General features: G+C 52.2%; 6 protein-coding genes across 6 annotated transcripts; 3 read left to right on the top strand and 3 right to left on the bottom strand.

Moving 5' to 3' along the window:
• Window positions 1-339: 339 nt before the first annotated feature.
• Window positions 340-1,423, top strand: B0I36DRAFT_399387 (uncharacterized protein; the record flags this gene model as incomplete). The annotated part of the gene is made up of 2 exons (XM_046161642.1): window positions 340-651; window positions 679-1,423. The coding sequence occupies 2 exons, from the start codon at window positions 340-342 to the stop codon at window positions 1,321-1,323; spliced, it is 957 nt and encodes a 318-aa protein (XP_046004893.1). The 3' UTR covers window positions 1,324-1,423.
• A 189-nt stretch (window positions 1,424-1,612) lies between these two features.
• On the bottom strand, window positions 1,613-3,336 carry B0I36DRAFT_378351 (uncharacterized protein; the record flags this gene model as incomplete). Its single annotated transcript, XM_046160670.1, has 3 exons — window positions 1,613-1,854; window positions 1,945-2,366; window positions 2,438-3,336. The coding sequence occupies 3 exons, from the start codon at window positions 3,334-3,336 to the stop codon at window positions 1,613-1,615; spliced, it is 1,563 nt and encodes a 520-aa protein (XP_046004892.1).
• A 1,316-nt stretch (window positions 3,337-4,652) lies between these two features.
• On the top strand, window positions 4,653-5,746 carry B0I36DRAFT_256348 (uncharacterized protein; the record flags this gene model as incomplete). The annotated part of the gene is made up of 2 exons (XM_046150932.1): window positions 4,653-5,166; window positions 5,217-5,746. 2 exons carry the CDS (start codon window positions 4,653-4,655, stop codon window positions 5,744-5,746), a joined length of 1,044 nt encoding a protein of 347 aa, XP_046004891.1.
• Window positions 5,747-6,809: 1,063 nt separating this feature from the next.
• On the bottom strand, window positions 6,810-8,018 carry B0I36DRAFT_378349 (uncharacterized protein; the record flags this gene model as incomplete). The annotated part of the gene is given in 4 exon segments (XM_046160669.1): window positions 6,810-7,194; window positions 7,268-7,702; window positions 7,814-7,956; window positions 7,974-8,018. The coding sequence occupies 4 exon segments, from the start codon at window positions 8,016-8,018 to the stop codon at window positions 6,810-6,812; spliced, it is 1,008 nt and encodes a 335-aa protein (XP_046004890.1).
• A 6,742-nt stretch (window positions 8,019-14,760) lies between these two features.
• On the bottom strand, window positions 14,761-15,858 carry B0I36DRAFT_399366 (2,4-dihydroxyhept-2-ene-1,7-dioic acid aldolase; the record flags this gene model as incomplete). Its single annotated transcript, XM_046161641.1, has 2 exons — window positions 15,199-15,858; window positions 14,761-15,023 (listed from the first exon to the last, which is right to left on the bottom strand). The coding sequence occupies exons 1-2, from the start codon at window positions 15,734-15,736 to the stop codon at window positions 14,761-14,763; spliced, it is 801 nt and encodes a 266-aa protein (XP_046004889.1). The 5' UTR covers window positions 15,737-15,858.
• Window positions 15,859-16,256: 398 nt separating this feature from the next.
• On the top strand, window positions 16,257-17,621 carry B0I36DRAFT_436648 (ribonuclease E inhibitor RraA/Dimethylmenaquinone methyltransferase; the record flags this gene model as incomplete). Its single annotated transcript, XM_046162838.1, has 1 exon — window positions 16,257-17,621. One exon carries the CDS (start codon window positions 16,257-16,259, stop codon window positions 17,619-17,621), a length of 1,365 nt encoding a protein of 454 aa, XP_046004888.1.
• Window positions 17,622-18,361: the final 740 nt, after the last annotated feature.

Genomic DNA, 18,361 nt, shown 5'->3' with positions numbered 1-18,361 from the left:
AGTAACCTTGGTAGAATTAGCTGATTTAGCCGTGACTAGGGTCTCGTTATTACGGCACCCGTGCTCATCTCCTCCGCTTAGAGCAACACTTTCTATGATTAATAATTCAAGTGTTAGTTAACTTGACGATGACAAATTAGGGGTTCTTATTGACCAGGGGCGCCGGCTTGAATACATGCTTTTAAATTACGAGCCGAGTGTCCCGGTCTTGCAATGCTCATAAGAGCTGCACGAACATACTGAGCCGCATTTGGTGAAAGGTCAACATCTTATCCTCATCTCTTCAATATAATGCTTTCCTCAGGTTTCATTCTACTCCCCGCCTTGTTGGCATCCGTCATGGCATCCGTCACGGCATCCCCAGTTCTGACCGCAGAGAATGGACATCACTCTGATCAAGTCAATGCACGCACTCTCTATCAATTTGAAAATGGCACCCGGATCGAGAATATCGCTGTGCGTAAGAACGGGAATCTTCTCGTTACCTTATCCGATCGGCCCGAGCTGTACGAAATTGACCCATTCAATCCGGCCTCTCCGAAGCTCATACACCACTTCGCTGGCTATTCGGGCCTGGGTGGTATCACCGAAACTGCACCAGACCATTTTACGGTGAACGCGGGGAACATCACTTTTGAACCATTCCGTGCCGTTCCGTAATCATTCTCAGTGTGGAAGTTAGACTTCAACAACTGTGGAGGTAGAGCCAAGGTTTCCAAAGTTACCGACATGCCTGACGCTCTGTACCTCAACGGCATGACAACTCTGGATTCTCGGGCTGGCACTATCCTCACGGGCGATTGCGCCAGTGGTCGCGTCTTCCGTGTTGATACGCGGACTGGAGACTATACTGTGGCACTCGACGACGAACTGTTGCAGCCTCCGCCGAACGCCATATTGCCTGTCGGCGCCAACGGCATAAGGTTGATCGGGCACTATCTGTACTTTACGAATACTTTTAAAGCGCTTTACGGCCGCGTTCCCGTGGACCTAGTTACCGGGAAAGCGAAGGGGCCGTACGAAGTACTAGCTGCAAACATTATCTCCGACGATCTTGCTGTTCGGTCAGGAGTCGGATACCTTGCGGGCAGCCAAGGGAACGTCATCTATGAAGTTCAATCTCACGGAGACAGAAAGGTTATCGCTGGTAACTTGAATTCGACCGTGGTCCCTAGTTCTACCTCAGCTGCGTTCGGAAGAACTAGGAAGGATAAGAATACTCTATACGTCGTTACCAGTGGAACGGAGGCAGCCCCTGTTAGTGGAATGTATATTGAACCGGGGAAGGTGGTGGCTCTGGATGTACATAGCTTCAACTGTTAAAATCTGATGAATTGTGGGCGTATAAGGGTTAAGTGGCAACAATCCTATCGCGTACAATCATTCCCACCTGCCTCAAGGCATAGTCCTTTCGTTCCTCAAGGCGCTTTCGTTCCTCAAGGCAAGGTATTAGTGGGAGAAGTTGAAAGCTGGCTGTTGGCGGAGGCTTGATACAAATCACGTGAACTAAAATCGGCGAAAACTGGTATGATACGAGCTCGGCCTTTGAACTCTGCACTTAAGCGATCAAAGGGAACAGACAAAAGAAGCTCCCCTTACCAACTCAGATTTCTCACATATCCAACCCGCGGTTCTCGTAGGTATCAGCATAGATCGCTAGACTCTTTCCAATTGTGACAGTGATCGGCCATGCCGAACTATTGCTGAACACCCTCGACCAGATTCGCAGAACGGCAAGCCCCATGTGGAATGCATCTTCTAGCCACAAACTCGTATTTATATCTCCCCAATCGGCCGAAGATACGGCTTCAGTTAATACTTGTCGTAGGCAGTGTAGTACATATTCCTCAGATCCTGAAGGTTAACAGTTAGTCAGATCATCTTGAGAGGTATCGTTTCAGATATCTCGGGCTGAAGTATACAGTGATTGTTTGCTTGACTCACGATTCATAGTTTGCACTGCCTTTGCTGCAGAGATTGCATACAGCCATTTACTAAGAAAAACCGCGCACTCGAGACTACCAAGTGAATGCTGACAACACCAGAATATCGCTTGAGTATGCACCACATACTCGATGCCAATTGCAACCGGTATGCTGAGCGCATGGATCGAGTATAGAAGCGCGGAAACTGCGCTCTTGGTCTGCTGTATTTGTGGAGAGGGGACCTTTGCTAAAGCTGCGGCAACCTGGGCCGGAAGTTTGTATGCTAGACCTCGGTAAGGCCCAATGTCCAAATGCACTCGGACGTGAGCGAGACCGAGAAGGGCAACAGATGTGAAAGCGATGGGGCCGTTCTCATCTCGTGGGTTGAGACTGGACTCGGACGTTCGTTGCCAGGTCGTGGCCCAATTTGAAAGGGCTTTACTGTTGATGAATGAGGCCGTTAGCTCATCCTAAGTGAATTCAATAGCTGCTGTCACTCAAGAATTGCTTACTGCAGAATGATGATGTCTTCTTCTCGAAGAATCGGTGTAACCGCAATCTGTCGGATTAGGTAAATGCGCTGAAGAAGCCCATGAAGAAGCACGTAGTTTCCAAGAGGCGAGGGCGCAGGCTGCATCTGCGGTGTTTGTCCATCCGAACTCAAGAGCGCTTTCAGTGATTCGGGGAAACGTCTCTGCTCGTTTACTACCTCTTGTCGAGCAAGAAGCCACTGAAACTCCTCCATTGCATGCCATTCTCTTACTGTACAGGGAAGCTTCAGGTCAACCTCGTGCCAGAAGAGAACTGGCGGGTGATCGTATGCGATTGTATGCAAATTCAAAAAGCAAAAGGCCATGGCCTTAATCCGAATGCGGGTTTCTGACAGTGCCCACAAAGACCAGTCCTGATTCGACATCTCATCTTCGTCGGTCAGACCGTCCTCTCGCAGACAGAACATAAGAGGACGATGAAGTTCGAATGCTTCGTCAACGAGTTCGGCATTTGCCGACCAAGTGGCGAGCACAATTAGCGTGAGGAGAGCGCTGGCAGACTGAATGATGGTTTCTGACTGATCAAGCCCGGGCGTAGGTTTTGCTTCTTTATTTCTCAAGCGGGTAAGGCGTATTCGCTCGAGAGCAATGGTTTTACCAGCATGAAAGAGCAGCAAGGACGTGCGTGTTTCGTATCGTTGTTGGGCACCCAGAGCAGCAAGAGCCAGCACTAATTCCGGAATACAATCATTCAGACATAATGTTGGTATGTGAATGTACGGTAGATGACTTGCCAATGTTTCCTCCCATGCGGACAGACATTTCGTGAATGTGTGGCATGAGGGGAGACTGATGTCGGCCAAGCTATCTTTGAACTGCTGAAGTTTCCTTTGTAGGTTTCCGAGACGGTCTTCCGTCATTATAAGCGGAGATGTGTTCGGATTTTGACGGACAAATTGAACTGATCAGTCTCATTCAGAGGTTAGAGATCCTTTCTACGTTGCTGTGGGTAAACAGGGAAGGAGCTAGGGCAAGAACGGTTCCTCACCTTGGTTGAAACCCATGCCTGTAGCATGACCAACAAGGCGGGACGTGAACGGCATCGGGCCATCTGATCTCTTCTCTGCAACTGGAGCCATACTGACCTGTAGATCGTCGTGTCCCGGAGGCACGTCCTCTTGCCGAATGGCCTCCGCGGCAGGTTCAAAGAGACCCGGCCCAAACCAATCAATGTGCAGTCCTAGGCTTCGGGTAAGGGTTTCGAAATCCATTCGTGAGCTGGCGAAGTCTAGATCTTCTGCTTCGGACGCATCTGCTTCTCAATTAACAACGTGTCCGCCCAATTCGCCAGCGTACGGTCTCTCTGTCTTACATACAGTTTTGAGACGATGGTTGCCAGGAAATATTTTTGCTACAGCCCTCAGCTGCTTGCTTGCCAATGTCGGTACCTGCTTGATCGTTACGCTCGACGTTGGCGGGAAAGTTGACAAGTCCCATCGTCCGGCTCGAACTCGCACTAATCAAATGCAAAGGGTCTTCGGAGACGTCTGTATGTGCGAGTCCCTCATGGCGGCGAAGGAGATCTTTCCGGGTGAAGCATGCTCCGCAGTGGCACACGTATGGCTTCTCTCCAGTGTCTACTCAGATCAGTCCGAGTTTGAACAATGATTAGGTAAGCATGACATACGAGCGCGACAATGCCGTCTCAAATGTTCAGGCCGTTTGAACTCGCGCGAGCAATGCGGACACCTGTGTACTTTAGGCATTGTGTGGTAATAGAGAATGTGGAGGGGAAAGTAGAATGGCTCCAACAGCTCTCAAGTAGCTCCAACAGCTCTCAAGTAGCTCCAACAGCTCCAACAGCTCCAACAGCCCCAACAGCTCCAACAGCCCCAACAGCCCCAACAGCCCCAACAGCCCCAGTGAGACTGCTGAGGAGCCCTAACTTGATTATAAACCATACCGACCCACTTATTAGTATGCCCAAGGGTAACATTCCGTTACTTCCCACAGATTGATGAGCAAGTAACTTATGACGTTTAAGGTACGTAACGTGATTGCTGTTCTCCGAACGATGTTTCTTCTTGGAATGGTCAATCCGAGGCACTGCACCATCGTGCTTAGAGCCCACATAAATATATAGGTCGTGTCGTCTTACTTTTTCGTTCCATCTCAGACATCCTCAACCATCTCACCAAGAATCCCAATAAGGCTTATTGCAATTCAATTCCGCATCATGGCAGCTCAACACACCGTCTTCCGTTTGAAACATCGGAACGGATTCGACGGTCTTTATCAGCAACAAGAAGACGTCCCCAAGATCACGAAGCACGAGGTCCTTATCAAGGTCCGCAGTGTTTCTTTGAACTTTCGCGACATCGCCATTGCCACGTCGAAATATCCATTCCCAGTTGCAGACAACGTGGTGCCATGTTCCGACATGGCTGGCGACATCGCGGAGATCGGCGAAAGCATTCAAGAGCTGAGTGTAGGAGACAAAGTCGTCGCATCATTCGATATCACCAACCTCTACGGTCCGCAACGCGACTGGAACTATGGACAAGGCGGCGCTATCGACGGTGTACTTCGTCAATATGCAGTATTGCCAGCCTCAGCCATCGTCAAGGTCCCTTCTGATTCTCCTCAAACCTATTCTCAATGGGCGTCTGTGGTCTGCACGGGTGTCACGGTGTGGAACGCTTTCTATGGAAACCTACCTTTGCGCCCAGGGCAAGTCGTATTGTGTCAAGGTGCCGAATCTCTTCCATCGCTTCGCCAACTACATGCTAATGCGTCCTAGGAACCGGTGGTGTCTCGATCACTGCTACAATCCTAGCGAAGGCAGCAGGCGCTACGGTGATCATTACATCTTCCAGTGACGACAAGCTGGCGCTCGCTAAATCCAAGTTCGGAGCCGACCACGGAATCAACTACAAGAGCACACCCGATTGGGCAGCCAAAGCTCTGGAGTTAACTGGAGGGAAGGGCGTCGACTACATCGTGGAGAACGGCGGCTCTGGTACAATTGCCCAAAGCATCAAAGCAATCGCTTACGGTGGTATTATCAACGTAATCGGTTTCTTGGCTCAAGCGTCGCAAGAGGAGATGCCTGATGTTGCCGGCCTTGCTCTCTCCAAGGGCGCAGTTGTCCGTGGCATCATGGTCGGGTCTAAACAGCTCCTGGAAGAAGCGGTTAGGTTCGTCTCTCAGCGACAGCTAAAACTTCCAGTCGAGAAGGATTTCCCATTCACCCATGAAGGTGTTCGAAATGCATATGAGTACCTGGTTTCTGGCCAGCATGTTGGCAAGGTCTGTATCAATGTAGACTAGATAGCCTTGTATGCATTTTTCTCTGAGGAAGAGCACTAGCTGATGAATACAACATGTGTACCCGTTACCAGGAATGTGCGTTAACATTTGGTGTAAATCTACGGGTTGCCCTAAACACAAACCTATTTGGTGCTAGCTTCCAAGCTCGCCTGGCAATGAGCCACTGGCACTCTTTACTATTGAAGATGATGAGAAAATGATGCAATCGCTCGACACCGTCCACCATACTTCAACAATTTAAGCTGTTGTTGGCGAGTTCAACATGCAGACTAAAGCCATAAAGGTTACACAAACATGTTGTGGATTCCAAAACAACGTAAAGCAGTTACAGCAATGGGCTTGTTGCTTGGGAGGAAGATCTTGCGGTCCGAATCTAGACCTTCTTTACCCGGCCCAGCGCCGCGATCCACTACTCTCACGTCCTCATCGACGCTAGATGACCTGTTCTTCCACCGCTGCATCGATGGCCTACGTAGCATGCCCCTCATGACAAGGCTCCTTCTTGCAAGCCCTACGCAGCAGGATGCGCATGGTCGTCCATTCAGGCCGCTGCAGGGGAAGTCAAGCATGGACCGGTACCTGGTATATAGCAAGCGCTTCTTCTGCTACTGCCTGAATGTCCTCGACCTAGATGAGGCCACACTTTGGGACCAGCACGGCTTCCGCATCACCCCAGTCCAGAGGACCAGCCTCGAGCAGCTCCAAGAGCGCCTCAAATTATTATGGTGCCTAACAGAACGAGGAATTGAATTATACGCAAGCAGTTAAACTCGACCCCTACAAGTTTATTGGCTCTGGAAGACTCATTTACACGAACGCATCTAGTCAGGCCCAGAAGGCTGAGTGGATTGCTGGGCATGATGTGGATTGCATAAAGTCATAGAAAGATATCAACGCAATATAGAATGAATCCGAGGGATGATGTCTGCGAGACTCAACTCAGACACGATTGAGAAGACGATGAGCGGTGTTGTTCGGTATAATATAGTAGTAAGCAACATTAACTTCTGTCTCATCGCATGGAAACGAGACAGGTCAATTGATTATCAAACACAATGCTCTCTTATACACTCTGCTTAGATGACCTATCGCTGCGACCATCCTCGCCATTGTCCATCACAACTGTAGTCTCGACCGTCTTTGTGATGCCATGTGGGCCAGGATCTGTGGCTAGATGTATCTCCGAGCCAGAGCTGCCTTGACGAGCTGGCGCGTCTATTCCTAACTTGCTCAAAATAGTGTTACCCGACTTCGTCATGGCGTGACTGCCGCTCACGACAACTCGGGAAGTGATATAATTGGTTGGGTTAGATTTGTGACTGCTGCTCCCGTACCGGCCGTCTCCTTGCTCAGCCGCACCGCTTCTCACAACTTTGGAGATCAGATTAACCATTACGAGCTCGATATACAGCTTGGCTATGTATGCGAGAGGGGCGAATTGGACGTATCTGCGCGAACAGAGTCAGTTAGTTGTCCACGCAAGAATCAAGGGCGGAAGAGCCACGGCGGCCAAAAGCTCACAAGGAAGGGTTTGGCAAGCTCAAGAAGCCAAGTAGTAGAATATCTATGGACGTAGAGACAACCACCATTCCGGCATTGAAGTTAAAGAGCCTCCAATACTTGCCTAGCCCGTGAGCAATCAGCCCGAAGCGCACCAAATATAAGAAGTATGCATTGAGCCCCAAATCAATGACGAGGAAGAAAGACTTCTCAGCTTTTTCGAACACAAGGTTAAGATGAATCTGGGAAGGTGTAGCTCCTGGCATGTGGGCGGTAGTCCAGATGTAGTAAACGGCGATATCAATGCACCCGATAACAATCACAAGACCCCATTTCAGCCTTCTAGCTCTGCCCCAGCTAGTCATTAACCAAGCGGCGCGGTTGGCAATGATTTGGGGTAAGAGTTGCGTCTGGATTGCCCATAGTGTCACTACATAATTATTAGTCCAAGAGTTTCTCACAGGACTCCCATGCTATTTATAATTACCAGAAACCAAGTAGAACGGGAGACTGGAGATGCTAGTTAGTATTGACCCTGAGTGCGACTACCGGATGACTAGGACTCACCTTCCGGGAATGATTTTATTCAGGTACAGATATGTGACGATGGCAAATATGAAATTTACCCATGCCTCTGTCCAGATCATATACAAGTACGCGTTGTGAAGTCTCCGTGTGCGTCTCCATACGCTCCGTGTCTGCTGCACAATCTTTGCAAGATAAACACGAAGACGCCTAGAAAGAAGCCGAAGTATATGGAAGCGAGATCCATATCAAGCTCTAGAGAACAGAGCGACAAAGCAAGGCGATGGACTAGGCACGCAAGCGAGACGTAGCAGTTGAAAGAGGTCATAGAAAGCAGTACTACCCAGCCCACCTTATATAAACAACTTGCCTTTAGTAGTAGGAGAGTTATGGGTGGTGAGGTACTTGGTCTTTCAGAGCCGATCGACAAATTCGTTTATTTTGCGGGGTGCACGCGTGCAGATTCCCCCCTTAGCACTTACAGGGGACATGTCAAAAGTGTTATGCTTGAAGGAAGCCACGACTAAATCTCAAGGCTCGTGAGTTCTTTTAATTAGGATAAACACCGCTAGAGGTGGTGGCGTCCACTCTCGCGGCCCTCCGTGTAAAATCTGCCCACAGACCAAGCTGCTGTGACATCTACGGCCAGCACTTGGTTTGGCAGGGTGAGGAATTACTCGCGCTGCACCTCTTCCATGCCATGGCTTTGGAAAACTTGCAAACCTTGGTGTTAGATCCAACTGGTTTGTCATCAACACACCTCAATGGCAGTTTCGAGTTACGTACCCTGTTCTCGACTCACACTGGAAGTATCTGTCTACTCGTTTGCCGCCACATTTGTAGGTTTGTTGGTTGTACGCCACCCTGGCTTTGGGTCAACTCCGATTCGTCTCCGTTGAATCAGGAGTCCCACGGGCCACATCATGTTTGGGGGAATACATGCATACAAGCACAGGATGGCCCCATCAACACCACCAAGGGAAGTTACAGCGAAGCTAGTCGATTCCGGGACAAGGATTGGGAAGCGAGTGCTCAGCTACCTCGCCTAAGAGTCGAAAATCTCGCTTTTCTTGGTTTTCGCCTCTGGATTTATGGCGTTTCTGCTTGTGTTTGGCTGGGTGAAAAAGACACAAGCGTCGCATCGAGCACTGACGCCACCTCCGCATTCCCCAGACCCCAGACACGAGCCCCGGATGTGCTCGCGGTCGCATATTAGGCAAGGTAAATACATAGTGCAAACAGACCGTGAATAGGTTTGCATGTGATTGTATGGTACGGAGGTAGCCTCCAAAAGTCTTCGTCCACGCTAAGGACGCCACGCCCCCTGACGATACATTGCTTATCAGCAAGCTGCGAGTAATCATCCTCTAATTGCGTGTTAGGTCCAAATATAGGGTTGGATTGATAGTCAGGCAGAGCAAAGGTATATTCAGTAATAGAATCAAGCTGAAGCTTGCCCTTCTTCCTAAGGGGTCAAGCTTCCTTATCTAGGGGTGGGGGGTGGTTCGCCACCTCTTCTTAGGTCACGCGGCCAACGCCACCTGCGACTCCGCCTTGCAGCTCGCTGATCTCGGCGAGGGCTGCTGGCTTAGCCAGGTCGGGACCAATTCCGGGTAGTTCCGCCCGCCCTTTTTCACGTTCGATTGTGTCAAGGTCGACACTGTGGCGCCCGGCGTGCCGATGCCCAAGGCGTCAGATGAGGGCCATAAGTATGGACCTGAAAGCCACACTGGGTACAAGTTTTAGCCATGCATTAATGCATTCTCCCCAGGACGACGCAAGGCAGAACAACCCAAGTACGTACAACAGAGGCAACAAGGAGAGCCGCAAAGAGACAGCCCCGTGGGGCCTAGCGTCTTACGGATGGTCCCTTACTAGGACGAGACCGAGTAGCGTATTGTCCTGCTTCCCCCATCTATAGCTAGTGCCCTTCCTAGTAGTCTACCGGCCGAGTACTATAGTCGCGACCAGGCTTGGACCCCATCCCTCCCTACCGGACCAGATATACAACCTATAAAACATACGCCGCATAACCTACAGGGGTTCGAACAGTACTACCACCACCACTACTACTACTACTACTACTACTACTACTACTACTACTACTACTACTACTACTACTACTACTACTACTACTACTACAACTACTACTACTACTACTACTATTATCCTCCTACTCTCGTCAGACTACCTCATCCTACTCCTTCAGTATGACGCCTTGCACGGCATGCTCACTAACCGCGCTATCCTCAACGGCGTCTCCGGCTTCTCCGGCGCTCCGAACTGGAGCTGTAATATCGACTCCCTCGGCGTCTAGCCCTTATCCGCCGCCTCGCCTACGCGCCTCCCGCCCGCGCTCGTCCCGACCGACCTCCAGCGGCGCACCTCGCATAAGGACTAGCTCGATATAATCCCCACCCGTGAAACCTGCTCCTCGCCATAGGCACCTTCAACGAGGGCGAGCTCTAGAACGATACCATCGGCGGGCTGTTCTAGGGGTTCCTCGACTTGGACGTGCACGCACGTGGGGTGGTAGCCTAGTCGCCGCCGTAGCACGTTAGTGGGTGGGAGGTCTCGGAGGGGTTCTGGCGGAAGTAGGCGTGGTCGTTCCACGTATGAGAGGATGTATTAGAGGCAACGAACCGGTGGAGGGCGAGGCGAGAAGAGGAGCCGTTTGTCTGAGAGGCTACCCAGCGGCTGCTAACGGGTGAACAGCGAGTTATCGCTACGGACGTGCCGCTTAGTCCAGACTTTTGCGGGTCACCACTTGGATCTGCCGAGCTGGAGACACTTTGTCCGAGTGGCATAGCTAGGGTATTACATGGCATGCGCCATCACGCCCCCCTTGCCAGAAGCACGAGACTGGCCACATTCAGAACCGTGATGCCCAGCCACACGAGTCCAGCAAAAACAGTACTTTACCACGACTCGGCCATTTCCCTCTGCTTGCCTGCTCCATCGTCTTCAGCGCCCTCACCCGGCATGACCGCCTGTGCCCTCAGCGTGTCTTCCGTGCTGCTCAACAACCTTTGGTCGACTTCTCGCGCAAAACGATCCTATTCTCGTTCAGAACACTTCTTCAATCCTGACCTCGTGTCACGCTAGATCCTGAAATACGCGCTATTGCGTCACGTCTTCATCCCAGAGCGCCTACGCTGGGGATACATCGTGGCAGGCTGAGATCGTCGTAGCCCTATGTGGTCCTACCTAATTTGTCGTTGCCGACGTTGAGTGTGTAGAGTTTATTCAAAGGCAGATGTATGAGATATTTGAGAAAAGGAGAGGCTATTGCCTATGCAGAATATCAATATGGAGGGGCTCGGCCTTGACAGTTGACTGCGGGCGTTGTCCGCACGGGAGCCAGCTCGAGCTTCCCCTCTTTCTACGTGGATCATGGACGACTGATGGCCATTACTTTCCCCCTTTCAATTCAGATTTCTTGCTCCTCATCGTTGAACAATACTAGCTCTCTACGGTTCTACTGCTATGCCCGCCCAGCGCCCACGCTTGCGAGTGGAGATTATGGTCGAGGTGAGTTTCTTTACTCAAACACCTGCGTTTTTACTGCCTAATGCTAAGCGGCGATAGGTCACGCCAGAGCCAACCGTACAGACTCGCTATCGACAAAAGAGCGGAGCTGCGTACTGTCAGGTAGATCCCGGAGGGATCTCAGCGGTCTGGCATCATCGGCTTACGGGGAGGGCGAGAACTAGCCGTATGCGGCACGCAAAGGCGGATTTTTCGGGTCCTCCGTTACAACTAATATCTCACACTGCAGTACTTGGTGCAGTGGGTGGGCCACGCTTTGGACGATGCTACATGGGTGTCGCAGGCAGAGATGCTCAAATGTACCAGCTGGCCTTCACTACAGACCTGGACATACCCAATTACAGAGCAGATGGCTACGACGGGGTACTAGTACAGGCAACGCGGTCGCTCAGTCATTCTTTTGGAAGGAAAGAACTTCGCCTTCGTGTATCTACTAGTGTCACTGGCACTAGCGCTGCTCATGTCAGCCCAGCCGCTAGTCTCAACTCAGAGTCATTTACGTCCACAAGGCGTTGGACAGAACACGCCAGGCACGTTGTGCACTCCACGATGTACTTTGCACGGCGTGATGGTGAACCAGGACGGAGCGGCAACTAATCCTTGCAGGTACTCCACCACTGGGACTGCACACTGCGCACTACACAATGTGCTCGGTGCGTCAGTTAGTGCTTGCCACGATATGTGCAGTACACTGAGCTCCACACATTGTGGAGCATATAGCACGAAACCGGATCAAGGCAGACACGCTGTGCTAGGCTAACCCTGGTTCTCACTGTCCAGGAGCCTCTTCGCACTCGGGACTACTGAACCGAGGTTGTGGGGCCGGCGTTGCCTGCTCTTGCAAGATCTCGAAAGGTCCAGAATCTGGCAGGCACTTATAAGAGCCTGTGGTGCTGATTCGAAGATCTGCAGCGACATCATCTCTAGACTCTGCTCGCTTATCTTGGAGAAGTTCTTACTAGAGAGCGCTGAGTCAGTCTGAAGGAAATCCTCGGGGACGTGCCGCACTTACACAGCGGCCTCTGTTGGTCCCTCTACGTAGACCATGAGGAAGAACACGGACGGTTTTGCGAGTCGGCGCCAGCGACGGGCCACACGTTTCGTCTCCAAGACGACCGACCTACTTGTCTGGAATGCAGATATGCAGAGGTCAATTGCTATACTGGCGTTGTGCCGAGTGGTGCCTATGCCGTTCCGCCTGTATAATTTGTCTTTCCTTCTGTCAGCCTTGACAATATCTTCAATCGTATCGAAGAGGTCGAGCAAGCGAATGTACGCCATGCGGGCCACGATGAAAGAGGGGGGGGTATGAATGAGACGGTACAGCGAGCGGAGAGCATCTAGAATAGAAGGGTCGGAACTGTGGATATTGGCTGGCAGCATCGTGCACTCCACGAGCTGGTTCCATTGTTGCGATACTTCTGTACAGTTAGCCAAAATATGCTGAGCGAAGTCTTCTCGTACCAGGCTCGCCGCAAGGTCCTGGCCCAGAGGATCTTCATGATTCGTAGCGGTAGCAGCCATTGCAACTGCGCCGGTGTCACAGCTGCTGTTCTCTGGTTCAGGTTGACGAGTCTGCTGCTTTATATATTTGTGTTTAGGATGTGCTCTTATGTTTGCAGAGAGCCTTGAGATTATTTTCAGCAGCTGAAATCAACTTGGGCTCTGTTTCTCCGCCCATTTCAGTCTTTTTTCGAGCGTTGCGAGGTCCCAATCGACCCGCCTGGCTATTTTCCGAATGCATGCATGGGTTAAAATGAGGGACCTCTAGTGGGGCAGCTGCGGGGTGCATAGGGCAGTAGTCGTCGAAAGAGCTTTAGAGTCAGCATCGAAGCTGCAGAGTATATAGTACGATACTTGTCGATTGCAAATCTCCGTCCCATCTTACACAGCCCCTGATTCCAGAAGTGCCGAATACATTCTTTACAACGATGACCAATTACAGACTGCAGCGAGCTAGCACTTCGTGTGCTTGTGCTTTTACGTCTCGAGAGCTCCGCATTGAACAAATTCGAGATACTGACGACCTGATCGAGGTCTACCGCCAGCGTGCTGCTACTTCACAGCAGGCAGTAAAAGAGGCCTGGCAAATGGTCAGTGACTTGGCAAATTCCGTTACTATATTGACCAGTAAGATAGGGGTTATGGACGACTCGCTGAGACAAATGGAAAGGGTCTTACAGGCAGGCCTGCCATATCTAGACGGTCATTCAAAGCGTGGCTGAGATAATTTCCGAGATATATCACGTACACGAAGAGGCTTACATTATCGAAAGAGTCGTTGGGACATTAGAATAGTGAAGCCCTCCGTGAAAATACAAACCTTACATGTTCACCTTTACTATCAACGAATTTTGATTTGCCATTATGTGAATACATCTAGCGCTGCTCATAGATTGGCTTGTTGCTGTTGAAGGTAAGACTAGTTAATGATTAACAATACTCATAGACGGTCAGCATTACAGTGGCGACCACGATCAGTGTCCGTGAAATGCGACGACTCCGGCACGGACTCCTTTGACCCATATGGTTTCAGACTGTGCGTAGACTTCTTAGCACTATGCAACTCCATTGCGCTGAGAAGCTCGCGAGACACACCGTCGCGCATGCTCTCCTGCAGCCACACCGGCAACCCACGTACCATTGACGTCCAGCCCATGATGCTCGGGACGACGACCTGCGCGCCGTAGCCCGAGTAGATCTGGATGGTAGGGTTGCGTACGATCCCATGCACGACAATAGGAAGTGGCTCACAGCCAATGTAACACAGGTTCGATCTTTCACCTACTTCCTGGCGCCGCCAGTCTTGTGGGTGGATCCTACTATGGTACGTTCTGCTTTGAGACTATCCGCACCCTACTGCGCATGAACCGTATTGCAAGAGCTCTTAAACTGCCCGACGATACTCTAGCGCTCTCGTTCAGCTTCGGCTTCGCCGTCATCGAGTGGATCATGGAGCATGGCTATGTCGTTATGTTCTCGGGTGTTCTCTGCGGCGTGCTAGCGCTCGTAAACAACCTAGCATTCTTTGCCTTTTTAGGCTTCGACAAGCGTATGCGCGCCTGGTTGGCTCGGACAGATGCATAAGCGGAGTATCGGCTAAGGCGTACAATCACAGAATCGTAATGCACGCTACGTTGTCGCGATTTCATTCCGGAGTCGGGGTATTAGATCGATTGGGAGGATTAGTATAAAGGCAGTAAAGATATAAGAGTTTCACCAATGTGTGAGACGACGGCGGAGGAAAACTCTGGACTTAATCATGAAGAGAGAATCGACACTGGCACGTTATGGATGCCGCTATTGTCGCGCGTGTGTCTCTACTTCTGACCATAGCGAGTTCTGCAGAAACGGTCAACGCCTACCATACAAACACCTAACCTCTATTCTGATATGCCTAATGCTTCCTCTTCTGTCTGCCTGGCTGTCTGTCTGTCAAGTCAAGAACGGATTGCCTGCAACTCGGCGGTATACCAGCTCTGCAGAGCGCGGACATCATAACCTAAAGCTACCGTGTCAAACACTTCCAGATGTTGTTTCGCTGCAATCGCATTGTTGGAAAGGCGCCCGATCCATTTCCCATGTTTCCTTGCTGCAGCAACAACCTGGTCAATGGCAGCAACAAACTCTGGTTCGCTCCCCTGGGCCGGGACGTACCCTAGGATAGCCAGGCTGAGGTCATTGGGTCCGATGAAGACCATATCTAGGACATCCTCGACAGGTTAGTGCAATTCCAATGAGGAGATGCTTTGTATCACAATTTAATGAGTAGATCAACCAATCAACCAGCTGTTTGACATTGAGTCCGCGCCATGTGTGTAATACAACTTGGGAGCTAGATTATGACATGAACCGCCTCGCATCAAGGAAGGACATACCGATGCCAGGCACAGCACAGATCGAGTCGACATTCTCGACGCCCAGCCGCGACTCAATCTGGACGCAGGTCAACAGTGTCTGGTTGGCCGTCTTGATATACGTCGCAATGTCAGTTCCGTAAGCGAAGCCGGGGAACGCGGATCCCTGGCCCCGAATGCCGTGAGGTGGAAACTTGGCATGCTCCACGACGGCCCGGGCGTCGTCGGCTGTGTGGACCATGGGCACCACGATGCCGTGGGCCCCGGCGTCGAGCGCCCGCTTGATCAGGTCTGGATGTGCCATGCGCAGGCGGACGAGCGGCGAGACGCCCTGGGCGGCGATGGCGCTGACCGAGGCGTGCATCGCGTCGTCGCTGATGTGGCCGTGCTCGCAGTCGACGATGATGCCATCGAGACCAGTCGCCGCGACGAGCTGTGCGGTGCGAAACGACGGCAGGCCGAGAAATGTCATTACAGGCTTCGAGCCTGCTCGCAGAGCTTCGAGGAGTCGCAGGCGTGGGTTGCGGACAAGCGTCGTCAACGGGGACGGGAATGACATGGTTGTGGTGGTGATTATTGTTATTGTCGTTGTCGTTGTCGGGGACTGGCAAGAAAGGTGAAGTTGAAGATCACGGCAATAATTGAGATAATACTGCTCTCATAATTCCGAATGCAATGTTCACAAGTCTCAGGGCAAGGAACCCGACTCCTGGGGGGTTTGAACCTCGTTTCCATGTGGGCTCATGGGTGCCAGCTCATCGGTAACTCCGTCGGCGTCTTTTCCACCACGCCGAGGATTGGATTAATGGTGCAGGCCCGCAGCTGAGCGACGATTGACTAGCCGGGACGGCCCAAAGAAAAGCGCACCTGGCAGTTTTCGGCATGAGCAGATCCTGCCGAGCTCGAGACCGAAACGACTCTCGTTTATTGCAGCGCAACGTAGTGCTGGCAGATGGACGGTGCGACGAGCCATGAAGTATATAGTGCTCACTAAGTCCACAAATGCTCAGCCATACCATTGCCACGCTCGAGTAGCTCACGGCCGACGCACGTCCGAAGTAGTCAAAGACTGAATCACCATGGCCACTACACACCTCGAACGCCTTGGTGCGCTCGACACAAACACTGTCTCGGATGCCCTCGATTTCCTCAAGATCCAAGGCGCGACGTACGGCCTGCGCCCGCTATGGGACTGTCCCAAGATTGTCGGCCGGGCCAGCACGATCCAGCTGGGACCCTGGCGACCCGGCAGCTCGCCGACGACCCATCTCATCACGCCCGTCATCGACGCAGTGACCACCGATGACCGCGTGCTGGTCATCGCCGGCGGGGCCGAGGGCATCTCGGCGTGGGGCGACATCATCGCCAACGCGGCACGGGCTCGCAAGATCCGCGGCTCGGTGATTGATGGCATGAGCCGTGATATCGATGGCAGCCGCGACATTGGCTATCCCGTGTACGGCCGCGGCGTCACCATGGTCAGCGGCCGCAACCGGCACGTGCAACTGGACTCGGGAAGCGCCGTCGAGATGCGCGGCGTCACGGTCCACGAGGACGACTATGTCATCGCAGACAGCTGCGGCACCGTCTTCCTGCCAGCCGGCCGCATCGAAGAGGTGCTGGACCTGGCGGAAAGAATCGACCGCCGACAGCAGGGCATGGTGGACGAGGTTCGCTCCGGGCGGCCAGTGGCCGAGGTCATGCACGATAAGCAGTTCGAGGCCATCCGGGCCGACCAGCCCAGCGTCGCCGGTCCGGGCCCCAAAGCCAGTCTCCGGCAGGCAGCTCCCGAGGACGCAGAGCTCACGTGCCACTTCCTCGACCTTGACACCGCCGCAGTTTCTGATGCCATGGACAAACTGGGCATTCCCGGCCAGGCAGCCAACATCATGCCCCTGACGAACTACACAAGGAGACACGTCGGCACCGCATTTACCGTCCGCTACGTGCCTGCGAGCGATCCGGCAGGCAGTGTGGGCGACTTCATCGACGACGTGACCCCAGGGGACTTTGTCGTCATCGATAACCGCGGCCGGACCGACTGCACCGTCTGGGGCGACATCATGACCCAGTACGCCAGCCTGCGCGGAATCGCGGGCACCGTCATTGACGGCGTCTGTCGCGACGTCAGCTTCGCCCTGTCCAAGGACTATCCCCTCTTCACGGCTGGCCGCTGGATGCGCACTGGAAAGGATCGCGTTCAGGTCGGTGCCGTGAACGAGTCCATTGGCATTGGTGGTGTCCGCGTCGAGCCGCGCGACATTGTTGTAGCCGATGCGAATGGCGTCGTCTTTGTGCCGCGCCGCCGGGCGAAGGAGGTGGCCGCCGTCGCCAGGACTATCGATGAGGCAGAAGCCAAGATCAGGGAGATGATCCAAGCGGGCGTGACACTGCGGGCTGCACGAGAGAAGCTTGCATACCATACCTTGCAGCGAAAAGTTTGATAATAGATGGCGTAGCAAGTCCTTTTCCTGCAAACTTGTACACAGGTCATTTGATAGAGCAGCACAGGCATTCCAATGACTACGATTGCAAGGCATCCATTGACAAGTTTCATCGTGCCTGTTCTTTTCTGAATCGGGCTTCGCTTCAAGGCGAGCGAGTGGCATAGAAGTGGGAGCAGCATTCGCCATCACTCTACATGAGCAAGCGAGCCAAATTTGATGCCAAGTATGGAGCCCTGATCCCAAGTAGCTCCCCAGAACTAGTCAATCGAGGTTCAGACTCACGACGGTATTTGAGCGCCACCATCTCGAATCGGAAATTACCTAGTTAGCCCTCGGAACCGAGCCGCCCAGATCTGCACTTGCAGGAAGCATACCTCTTATTGCGCACCAGCCACCTTTCATCAAGTCAAGAGTGGTGATATGAGCAGGGTTTGGGCCAAGAGAAGAGCCGAGTCTACTTATGAGCTCGCTTTCATGCATCGGACCTTGGAGCAGAAGGGGCCGGAATCCTTCCAGTTCGATTAGCTCGGTGAAATAATTCTATGCCGACAATGTCTCAACAGAATGGAAACAAGAAAACCCCTAGTTCCCAGCTAGTCAGTCTCGGATGCAAAAGCATTAATCCAGTGGTGTGATTACAACTTGTACGCGGCGAGATGAGATTACACCGACAACGTCCTTCTCCACTTACACGAAGAAGGCTGAAATGGTTAGCCCTCAGGACGTACCCACTTTGG

The sequence above is a fragment of the Microdochium trichocladiopsis genome, assembly GCF_020744255.1.
Source record: "Microdochium trichocladiopsis strain MPI-CAGE-CH-0230 chromosome Unknown B0I36scaffold_14, whole genome shotgun sequence".
Taxonomy (NCBI): domain Eukaryota; kingdom Fungi; phylum Ascomycota; class Sordariomycetes; order Xylariales; family Microdochiaceae; genus Microdochium; species Microdochium trichocladiopsis.
This window is presented reverse-complemented; position numbering and strand designations above follow the sequence as displayed.